This window comes from Solanum lycopersicum, chromosome 3, assembly GCF_036512215.1.
Source record: "Solanum lycopersicum chromosome 3, SLM_r2.1".
In the NCBI taxonomy this organism is placed as follows: domain Eukaryota; kingdom Viridiplantae; phylum Streptophyta; class Magnoliopsida; order Solanales; family Solanaceae; genus Solanum; species Solanum lycopersicum.
Genome location: NC_090802.1, coordinates 31,182,401 through 31,194,271, shown reverse-complemented (window position 1 = coordinate 31,194,271; position 11,871 = coordinate 31,182,401). Strand labels below are relative to the sequence as shown.

The 11,871-nt window shown below is 32.7% G+C and overlaps 1 protein-coding gene across 3 annotated transcripts; it reads right to left on the bottom strand.

Annotated features, from left to right (window-relative positions):
• Positions 1–3,193: 3,193 nt before the first annotated feature.
• Positions 3,194–9,462, bottom strand: LOC101265407 (amino acid transporter AVT1C). 3 transcript variants are annotated; one of them, XM_026029870.2, is made up of 13 exons: positions 9,427–9,443; positions 8,910–9,109; positions 7,874–8,202; positions 7,019–7,233; positions 6,258–6,281; positions 5,909–6,089; positions 5,167–5,386; positions 4,732–4,867; positions 4,635–4,654; positions 4,191–4,336; positions 3,949–3,992; positions 3,801–3,863; positions 3,194–3,578 (listed from the first exon to the last, which is right to left on the bottom strand). In XM_026029870.2, exons 2-13 carry the CDS (start codon positions 9,089–9,091, stop codon positions 3,483–3,485), a joined length of 1,656 nt encoding a protein of 551 aa, XP_025885655.1. In that variant the 5' UTR covers positions 9,092–9,109; positions 9,427–9,443; the 3' UTR covers positions 3,194–3,482. The 3 variants fall into 3 exon arrangements, with proteins under 3 accessions (XP_025885655.1, XP_004234813.1, XP_010317902.1); XM_004234765.5 differs by lacking the exon at positions 9,427–9,443 and adding an exon at positions 9,178–9,406; XM_010319600.2 differs by having other exon boundaries at positions 8,910–9,462.
• Between the last annotated feature and the right edge of the window lie 2,409 nt (positions 9,463–11,871).

The window sequence follows — 11,871 nt, the reverse complement described above, 5'->3', positions numbered from 1 at the left end:
CCCGATCCATTAATACTATCCTGGTGCCGGAACGTGACACCCGATCCACTAACCTCATTCTTTTAGTTCGTCAAGCCTTCTTTTATACCAAGGCATCATCATTAACAAAGAGGTTTCAAGGTTTAGGAATCAATAGCCTCATCATACTTATTTTATCACAATTATATAATCACATCATGCAAGCACACAATTAAGCATATAGGAGACTTTACAATACTGCCCAATACATATCATTCGCTATTAAGAGTTTACTATGAAATAGCATAAACCATAACCTACCTCCACCGAAGAATTTGTGATCAAGCAAGCTACTCCTCAAAATCTTTGCTTTCTTCTTTCTCTCGATCGTTCGTTTCTCCCTCTCTCTGTTCTTTCTCTTTTTCTTATTCAAACCCTCTTCTTTTACCATAATTAGCATATAATTAAGTATAAAACATGATAAAATAACCCACTAATTATTTCAAGGTTATCTCCTTTAACCCCCAAGTAATTGAATTATTAACATTAAACCACTAACTTTATAATTATAAGCAGGAATAGTCCAAACGCCCCTTAAAACATTTAACAAAAATCCGACCCAGTCAGGGCTACGCAGCCTGTGACGGCCCGTCGTGCCTGCGACGGTCCGTCCTGCTGCTTTCGTTACAAAGTTTAGAGACTCAATTCATTTAAAGAGTCTGTGACGGCCTGTCATGCCTGTGACGGTCCGTCCTGCCATTTCGTTGCGAAGTTTAGAGAGTCGATCTCAGTAAATAAATTTTTAGAATCTAAGTGTTTTGGAACGAGACCCCCTCGACGGTCCGTCGTGCCCATGACGGCCCGTCGTGGGATCCGTCGACTCAGACTGTTATTACCTGAAATACTCTACTGCTCAAAACAACTAAACAGGTCGTTACATGAATCTAGTTATTTATAAAATTTTATCAGTTATATCAATACAAAGCGGATAAATGCCGATTCCAGATGCATTCTTTTTTACTTCGAAATAACGTTTCACACCCATGTCGTTTTTTTATTTTCAATGGACATGAGCTTCCCTCGATAATGTATCGTATTTCAATATCTTTTGTAACATTGTCGATCTCAAGCTCTGATAAAATCAACGTTTTCAGATTCACAAATGAAATGAAATGGCCAACAACAATACCATCAACTTTGTAACCTTTATAATTAACATCGCTTACCCAAATTCCAGAATGCCGCAGCAGAATTGAGATATTCATCTTCAAACCTTTTTTTTTATTTCTTAGTATGCAGATCAACTTTTACAAGAATAATTTTGATTTATGAAGATCATCTGATTTAAAATTGAATTTACTAATCAGTTACACAAGTTGTATAACATTAATTACGTGATTTCAGTTACAAATAACAGAAATCACGGTAATTACTCCTAATTAATAGCAGCAGATGCAAAATATGATGTATCAGGACTTATGTATCCCGTGCCATTTGGATGTATTCCGCTTCCTTGAATTTTAAGGGATTTTTAGTAATTTCAATTCTAAAAGGGATAAAAGGTCATATTGTATTTATAATATGTGGTTCCTATAATTTATACATATTATTATCTCTTGTATAGTAATAACAGGGTATGTAAGTGTATCAATTTTACCAATACATATATTTTCTATTCATTTTTATGAGATCGAAATTGATCTATCTTTCTTATATTAAGTAATCTCACAATTACAATCATTGAGGTACTCTATAGAAATATCGCTATAAGACATTTTAAATTTTTCAAGAATTTTGATATAACATATACGGTCTAATAAGAAATGATAATTATTCAACACTTCATCTATTATTAAAGTGAAAGATTAAACCTCATTGCATCCACTATAAGAAAACAAATTTCTAAACATTAATAATGTTTTGACTTTCATGAAAACTTTTTATACTTTAAGGCATTAGTCGTACTTTATATCTTACGGTTATATTTTTTCGCGCAATAATTTATTTGTACTCTACTGACATTATACTTTGATCTATGAATTATATGTCCAACACATCACTTTTTCAAGTGCAATAAAATATACTTGAATTGTATATTTTGTTTGAATAATTATTTATTTGTCCACACTATTTGACAGATTCAAACTCAAGCTAAGATTGTTAATTCTTATCATTTATAAAATTGAGCGCTACATTATATTAAATATATCCTCTATGGTTGTTTGATTCGGTATCAATATGACATAATTTATTTGAGATCTTCCTATTTTCATCAGTTTGAGGTAGTTGACCATAGGGTTTAATGCATTTGACTCAATATCATGATTATATATCTTGATTATTTGCGATGAATTTTATGTTTAGAATCGATTGGTTTATCACGTTTTAAATATCTGTCTTTCAAGGACTTTCTATTAAAGTATTTGCAACTTAATTTACTTAAAGGACTAGCAAATATATTTAGCAATTGATTTGCAATATTATACAAATGAATATCTCTTCAACTTCATGTTCACATCTCTTTAAACGAAGATTTAAATAATTCATCTTAGACAAAATTTTGTATAGAGTAAGTATGTAATTCGACTAATTATACGAGTGATATCACTAATTGCAAATTATTTTGGCAGCTTCAACAATTAGTTATAAACTCTTACTACTTCTATCCACTTCTAATAGTCATAGTTTTTCTTTTTAGAGTCAAAGGATAATAATTCTGTCTAGCATTTTAGAATGTATCTTTTTATCATATTGATATGCAAAAAATTATTATAGTACTTTTCGTATAGTTTTGAATATCTAAGTATTGAATTAATGTATTCTATTTTAACTTTGAAAGTCAAATTCATTTCGAAAAGCAAAACATGAAAATTAGAATAGTTTTTGAATATCTAAGTATTGAATTAATATAATCTAATTTTACATTAAAAATTAATCAAATTGACTTTCGAAAAACAAAACACAGCGATTATAAATTTAACACTGATTTCTCCAGTAACTCTTCCACACAATGGGACTTTTTCCTATTCAAGTAACTGGTCTTGGGTAAGAAATCATACTGCTATATTGAAGTGGGACTTTTTCCTATTCAAGTAACTGGTCTTGGGTAAGAAATCATACTGCTATATTGAAGATCTCTTCTCATGTGTATATTTTCGAGGGTATCTCTTCCTAAAGTATCGGAAAGAAGATTCCAAGACTGAATTAGCATGTAAAAACTAAATAACATTTGGAATTTGCAATACAATATTATAATGAGATTTGGATTTGTCCCCTTCAAATAATAACATTCTAAGAATAAGAAAAAAAATTAATGAAATACAAGTGTATTTTTTCTCTCTAAAATACAACTGAACTGCAGATGTATTTAAAAATATAAAAAAATCATTATCAAAATCACTAGCCTGAAAATGGAGTATGAGCGCGATCTCTTACAAGAAAATAGGAACTTGTGAAATCTTTATAATTAGAAACTTAACGAACTCTAAGCTCAAAAACATCTGGTGCCATAGTATTACCAAAATTTATATCATACTCTGGATGATCTTGGAGAGAGCTGAATAAGAACCGACCAATGCAGATGCAGTACCTACTGTGATAATTAAGACACATATGGTAACCTGCCCACATAGAAAGGATAAAAGAAGTTCCATTACCGGTGAATACTTACAGCATAGCATGGTTAAGTAGTTGAGATGCACATATTGTCGTAATGTAATTTTTTTGGGATAAGATGTTTTTTCAAGAAAAATATCTCAACTAATGCAAAGTATAATTAACTAGTAAAACTGTAACGTCAGACACAAAAAGAGAATAGAGAAGGGGTATAGGCTTCTCCATACCTGAAGGCGGCTTGTTTTCCCCTTCAAGATTCTCAGGAAGCAAACACAAGGTAGTATTAGAGTCTGGAAATAGAGCTTCGAATTAGTACACATTTATGATGATAAATAGCAATAGAGAACAAACTTAAGAGAATGTAAAAGGACTCACTACTAGCATTGTAAGTAAAGATCCAATCAATGCCATTACCAAACCTGCAGGATAAATACTAATGCTTAATTTATGCAATGCTACAAAGAGAAGGAGCACATCTAATGAAGCTATCTCTGAGATATGCAATAATCATAAGTTATAGCAGGAACACTGAGTATTACTGTTCCCAAATGGTTAACGGGATCAACAGATAATTGCTGAGAGATAAGAATGCGTTGAGACAAAGCAGGAACCCTCACCAAAAAATGGAACCGCAAGACCAACTACTACTGTGGAGATTGTCAATGCAGTTCTAATGAGGATTGGGTACAGGTGAGATTTGGTGTGTTTTGACGGCAACAATTCCTCCAGACTCATTGCTACTGGAGACAGGGTTAAAGCAAATGTACATCTGATTAAGGAAGACATTTTTTTTTCAAGAGATATCACCTTAGAAAATTGCATATATGAAATGAGACTGAATACAAAGAAGAGAATCTTTTGACAGAAGTGCCTTAAATTAAAGCTGATGACTTTTGCAGCAGCCAGCATGAAGTTATCCAGGTTTTCATATCTGTTCATTCTTTATATAGCAGCACCAGAAAAAAGTAGGATTCATGTCTTTCTAAGTATCATATTTCAACGTACTAGCTGAGAACCAGAATTGGTGATAAATTCACATCATGGATTCAGGAAAAGGATATTTTGTAAAAGGATTAACAACCTGCAAAAGAAGGGCATACAAGTTAATTACATCTTCAAATGGTGGTAGAGAACTCAATCAGAATGTTAGTTTCTTACAGTTGTCCATACAGCAACCTTGGAAACCATTAATTCTTTTGGCAAATTTAGAGTAAACTGGGATTCAGCTGAGTCCCCAAACATCAGGTATCCCAACACAGCAGTTCCACCATACAACAGAGTCACCAAACCAAAACTGCATCCAAATTAAACCCAGAGTTCGCAAAATAAGGAAAAAACTGAACATCAAAACAAACCCTGGGAACGCAGGATCATTTTCAGAATAATCTGGTTAAGTTGGCATTGATAATCTACACCAGAATTCAACCTTGGTACTGATATTACTGAATGATGGGGTAAGGTTCCAGTTTTTTTTATTTTTTCCTTGCATGGATTGCTAGAGAGAGCTGGAACATGTATTCCTATCCTAGAGCATATCTCCGATTTAATCAACAGACTTCAACAAGCAAGTCATGAGCATCTACGAACAAATACCTGGTCAAGAGGACTGCAGGAAATTGACTACGATCTGCTAGGGATGTATATATATTGGGAAAGACCGCATGCCCAGAGTAACAAAATCCATAAAGCCCAATAGCAACAGGAAGAGTTGGTAGGTTAAGTATAGTCTCTTTGCTTTCAAAGCCTACATGATCCACCAAGCCAGCCCAGTACAAGCAAAGGACCACCAAAATAGAAGCAATAACTCCTCCAACTGAAAATTACAAGCAGTCAATTCAGAATCATATTTCAGCACTTACAAATTGCATATGAGAACCACAGAAAACTATTTAAGACTTCAAGAATTCTGTTGACTGGAAAGTCTATAGCTACAATGAAACAATCTACAAAATTGTAGATAAGTAATAGGTTTCTACGTATGCCGCATAAGGCATTAAGGATATCCCAAATCAATAATGTAGACATCTGCATCAGATATGATATAATCACAGGATCATTGAAGTGCAAATTTCTTCCCTCCATCCTCGATAGGCGCTATGGAAGCCTGTGAACTTGTTTGTCACGAGTACAAGAAATCTTTATACTACACCAAGTACCCCATATATCTGCATTTTTCTTGTAGGGTTACTGTATGTAGGCACTGTTTCATGAATTGTCCTCTAACAAATGTTATCATATGGGTGCATAGGTGCATTGAGGCACACGAGAATGCTATCAGATTATAATTTTGACAGTTCAGACATGAAGATCCTAGTGTGGGAAGTTGGTCACTCACCTGAGATATAACTTAGGACACTGAGGTCACGCAGCCAAACAGTAGGAAGAATAGCCAGGGTAGCTATCAAAACAAAAAGATGGCGAGCATCTAACTCAAACCCACCCAAACTTAAATGTGCATTTGGAAATATAGCAGATAAGTTATCACCCTCCAAGATCATGTATTCAACACAGGAGGCCTACAATTGAAGGACAAATAGATAGAATGAGAAAGCATAAATACTACATAATTTGGAAATGAAGCAATATCAAGATGGCTGAGATGTTTTAGATATTAAAACAGCAACTCACATCGGTTTGCTAGGAAAAGCAAAAAAATGACATACTTATAGGTAAGATGAACTTACATATAATTCCACATATAAGATTATCTGCATCCACAAAAAACAAACAAAAACAGTATCAAGAACAAGAAATATTTAACCCTTTGTCAGATATGACATAGTATTCAGCAAAAAGAAAATAATATGGAAATTGGATTTGTTGGAGTGAAAAATTCCTTAATGAGTTATTCTAGAACAGTAAGAACTGAATGTTCTCTTTTTCTTAAAGTTTTATCTACGATAAAATCATAAAAATATCTAATTTCAGTATTTTTGCACTAGGGATGTGTTCAAATTCTACTAGCTTTATTTTTTATGCACTCATCAGTAGGTATTAACGTTTAGCCAAGATACACACTAGTCGATAATACTACCTGGCTATTTAGTAGATGAAGATCACATTTCTCCTCAAACAGCTGTTTTCACAACTACTGGATCTTAACGGTGTGACAAAATTGTCTCAGAATACAGTCTACTAAAGATGAAAGCACCACATATTTAAGAATATTAGATTCTCACATTTTCTTCATGCCTCCCAGCTAAATAGAAAATATTATTGCCTCCTCTCTTTCAGAGTGTGCACATTCATTAGTTAATAGTAACTACTTTTGGATTGGGCCTAACTCAACCCCAAAAGCTAGCTCAAGAAGTGAGGATTTCTCAAGAGAATTTAAGGAGATGACAGCCCATTTCCTCCACCAACGTGAGACAAGTCAGCAAGGCCTTCTATATATCCAGATGTACAAGAACCAAAAAAGGACAATTTAAAAGTTAATGGAACTTACTGATATAACAATTCGTCCCATTGTACCAAAAGCAGCCTGACCAATGTCTGGGTATGTCTCAAGCCCTGGTTGGCTATCCAAGCAGTACCGCAGGAGCATGCCAGTATAGAAAGAAAGTATGCCGAAAATGAATAATATTGAAAGTCCGGCCCATCCACCTTCCTTCACAGCATAAGGAGTAGAAAGAAGGCCTACTCCGCAGAGAACATTCATGCCTGTATGAAACAAATAATGTATAAGCAAAAATGTTCCTAACTGACTTTGCAGGCAGTTAATTTAGATAGAGATATACAACCAAGAGCTTTCCTTTAGGTCAAAGATGTAACAGGTGTTAGTAAGCAAAATGAATGATCTCCTGCAATGATGACAGATATATTCGGTGTAACACTTGCATGATCAATTGCATGCCTTACTTCAGCCTACAACAGCTATTATATATCTAAAAATGCTGCACTATAAAGGTTTGCTACAACTTTAGAAGAAGCCTCATATTTATGGTTTCTCTATACTCATTTATTATGTAAGAGTATCAGTGTTTCTCAAGAGAAACTCCCGAAGCTTAAAATTAATCATAAGATCCCCCATTTGACTTAAATCATAGCTCAAGAGAAATGAATTAAATTATCCTTTTACCTAACAACTAGAGGGACAAATTTCATTCAACATTTACCAGATACAAGCATGTCACCATAAGCACAATAGGATATACGTAAATTTATGTCCTTAGTATAAGTCAAATGGCAGCTTGGGAACTGTTGATGGCATTACAGTGGTATGTTGATCTTCTGGTGGCATAGTGCTCATCAATAAACGGAAACATCCACTATGACATGAAACTATATTCAGGAAACTTACCATTTACCACTGCTTGACCATAGGTGCTTTGGTGAGAAATCGGAAGTCCATGTGCATCCTTGGAAGGTCTTTCAATATCAGGTATTTTCTTAATAGAAGACTTCCTCGGATGTAGGGGAGGTATCAAACCATGAGAACTACGCCTGTAAGGTGCTTTTTCTTCTTCTGCTGGCAGTATGAGAGGCTTGTGAAGAGAGGGCAATACCTCAGGAGTGTGTCTTCTTATGAGAGATGAGCCAAAGAATGAGCTTCCTAGCCGAGATAATGAAGGTGTTCCCAAGAAGTGAAGACTTGGAGATGGTACATTACTGTATAGATCCATAGATTGCCTACAAGAGGTACTCAAGATGATTAGAACTGGGAATTCAATGTACATACCAAATTTCAATTCTTTGTCAAAGCTTTACATATGATCCATCATTGCTTTATATACAACATAGCAGTAATTTGATAACATATAAATTGGTCAATTATTTTAGAGACAGTAACCAATATCTGGGAACTAAAGCAAACTCTCTAAAATGTGAATCATTACATGAAGAGTGATCTGCTTTGTAATAGATCAGCAGCAAATAAATTGTTGCTTGTATGACTTCCTCGAAGCAAGCTCCCCACACATCAGGCATCGTATTGAATAATTATTGAAGGAAAATTCATTTTAAAGAGGTTATGCATTAGTTTTCTTGGTCTCTCAAGGATCCCAGTTATTGGCCATAATGTCCTTGTTATTTCATTCTCCTTCGTGTAGTTTCCAAATTTAAACTCCTCAATTAAGATATTCTTGAGACAGAGTTTGGAAATCTTAGGCCATGTCACGCCAATATAAATATCAAATCCAACAATCTTATTAGTAAAACTGGATTGCAATAGTTAGAATCAAAATCGTTCAGAAGGTTTTAGCTCCAAATATTCCAGGAAACTGAACATAAGATGGTTTCCATTACTCATTAATAATAAATTAATCCAATTTCACATGCTTACATCAATCAATCAACATCGGAAAAAAAGAAGAAGAGATCCAGGGATAAATTAATACCTATAACTCTGTGGCCAAGCAGAGGTTAAGGAATTTGGTCGATTAGTTTCATCATCATTATTATCTTCATTTGAAAAATCAGATTCATTTCCTTCTTCTTCATTTTCATGTTTTTCCAAATGTTCATCATCCTCTTCCTCACTTTCTATGTAGAAACTCTGTTCAGATATGGAATTCTTCATATTTTATCTCCCAGAAAGCTGCACATCCAAATCCAATTATTCCCACATCGAATCAAACATGCATGTGGACGTAAAAACAAACTTACACAAAAGGAAAATGAATCAGAAGCGAGATTTGAGAGATACTATCAACTTTTCAGGAACAGATCCGAATTTGCAGATTCGATAGTAGAGTAGTGAAAAGCTCAAAGGCTTTCTCAATGCAAAATACTAAAAATGCTGAGTTGACAGTTAATAGCTAGATTTGATGTTCTATTTATTACTCACAACAAACGCATATTGATGAGGAGAGAGAAAATGTGTGAATTTACTATCATTTTCACAACTTGACTCACCACATTTTACAATCACAAACACCGCACCACCACTTGTATTTTTGGTTTTTCATTTGTCTTCTTATATATACATATATTTTAAAATATGTTTAACCCTTTACGCCTAATAAATTAAATATGCTTTTTAATTTAGTTTCAAGTGAGATTCAATTTTGAATGTGTATAAGCATTAAGTTTTTAGTATAAAATTAAATAAGTAGATACATAATATAATACACTTAAAATATAACATAGGATATAAAAATTATTATATAAGACATCACATATAATGAATGAATTTATTTTTTCAATTTTATACTAGTTTCAATTTTATTTATATACACTTAAAAATTGTAAGAATAATGATAGAAACAAAGTTAAGAGGCATAACCTTAACGAAGAGTGCATTTTTTATTCCATAAATAGGATACTTTCATGATTTAGGTTTTGATCTCATTTAAATAAATTTGGCGGCAAGAACTAACAGATTACCAAAAGTTTGAATTTACGGACAAAGACTTACCTTAACTACAAATTTGGCTGTTAATTACCAAGATATTGATATAAATTTTGTGGTAATTTGGAAATAACTCTTTTCACAAATTTTAACATATTAATGAAAGTTTTGAATGGATTAACAAAGACTTTTGTGACCATGTGTATCATCGTGAATCTTCTTTTTTGTTTTTTTCATTCGATGTTTGGAGTCTACATCAGAGCTTCGACTAAATTTAGATCACGCTCTGCTAGGTCCATTTCGGGATGACGCTCCCAATAAGATCTTCTCTACATCTATGGCTCGAACTTAAGCCCTCTGATTAAGGGCAAAACACTTCCATCAGTGCACCACAATCCGTTTTGACGTGTATTATCAATTTATCAGACTTTTAGTACGAATTTTACCATCACAAATCACTAGGACTTGCACACGAATTTCACAAATACATTTTTGCTTGAAAATTACTCCAAATTCAGTATCCAACTTCCAATCATTCCCTATAGTCAATTTTATTTTTCTTTCAAAACTCACTCAACTTTGTCAATGTAACATATGTGATTTAGCAAGGTGGTATCTTCCGATTGCAAACTTTAATTAAATACAAATTAATTATTTTATAAAGATTCACTAGCCAACAATAGGACTTCCTCTATTTCATATTAATTTAATTTTTGAGGTGTTTCACACTCTTTAAGAAAAATAAATTAAGACATAATAGAACGTATTTTTTCATTTTTATCTTTATTAATCATTGTTAAATTTCTTAACTAAATATTAAATAATTACTGATTTCAATATTAACTAATGAATCGTGAAATAAGAACACTCTAAAAATAACCTTTAAAATCGAATAATTAAATTTAAAAAAATGAAAAAAAATCTCAAAAATTAACTTGATATAAATAAAGAAATAATAACTAAAATATTATTTCCTAAAATGCTTCACAGTGTCAGACAACGTGCAAATGTAGCACTTTGATGAATGTTATAAGTATTGTCATTTTCAAGGGGTCGAAGAAGACAAGTATAGCCACAACCGCTTAATTATCATAAAATTATTTTGAATTTTTGATAACAATCAAAAGACAAAATAACCAATTCGGCCTTTCGTTTGCTGCTTTGGACAACTCTCTTCAGAATGATAAGAAATATTCATAAATTATTTAAGAAGTTTTTAGTTATCTCCTTCATTCACCTAAGTTGAAAATACCTCCACTTTAACTTTTTGATCCATTTTTATCCTAAAAATAACACCCTTTTATTATTTTTAATAATGTGTACATTAAATTTTCCTCAATCCACTCAAACCCAATAAAAAAACGCATTAAAAATAAAGGATATATCAACCTCATTCTCCATCAATCCTAATACCTTCTTGAAGGAATGAAAATTGTGTACCAAAAAACTTTACATGAAAAATAATATACTACACTTAATATCAATGCCCTTCTACATAATTAATCAATATATAACAAAAGAGGTTATCTAACAACAATATTTGGGTATTATGATAATTTACATTCTCGCTGCACCACAGGCCACTAAGAGCACCGCAACATCTTTTAAAAATTGATAGAGATATGGATTGCCGAAACTTGGTTTTAAGAAAAATAAAATAAAATATATATATATATCAAATTATGTCGCTTGATTTTTTAACTTAGGTTCCGAAATAACTTTAGTGAGAAGTAGGGATAGGCAATGGGGCGGTGTAAAGTGGAAGCGGCGACAGTTGAGCTTAATCTGCAAAATTTTTTATTCATCCCGCTCACCATAACAATTCTTTTCATTTTCAACCCGCCTCACCCCCCCCCCCCCCCCCCATATAATTTTTGTAATATTTTCTTTTTCAAGTTATGTTTGATACTTCAAATAAAATTTATAAAAATAAATTTATTTTTTTATTAAATTGTATTAATTTAATAAGATAGTGGCTTAAAATTTTATTTTTTAGAGGTTAATTGAAA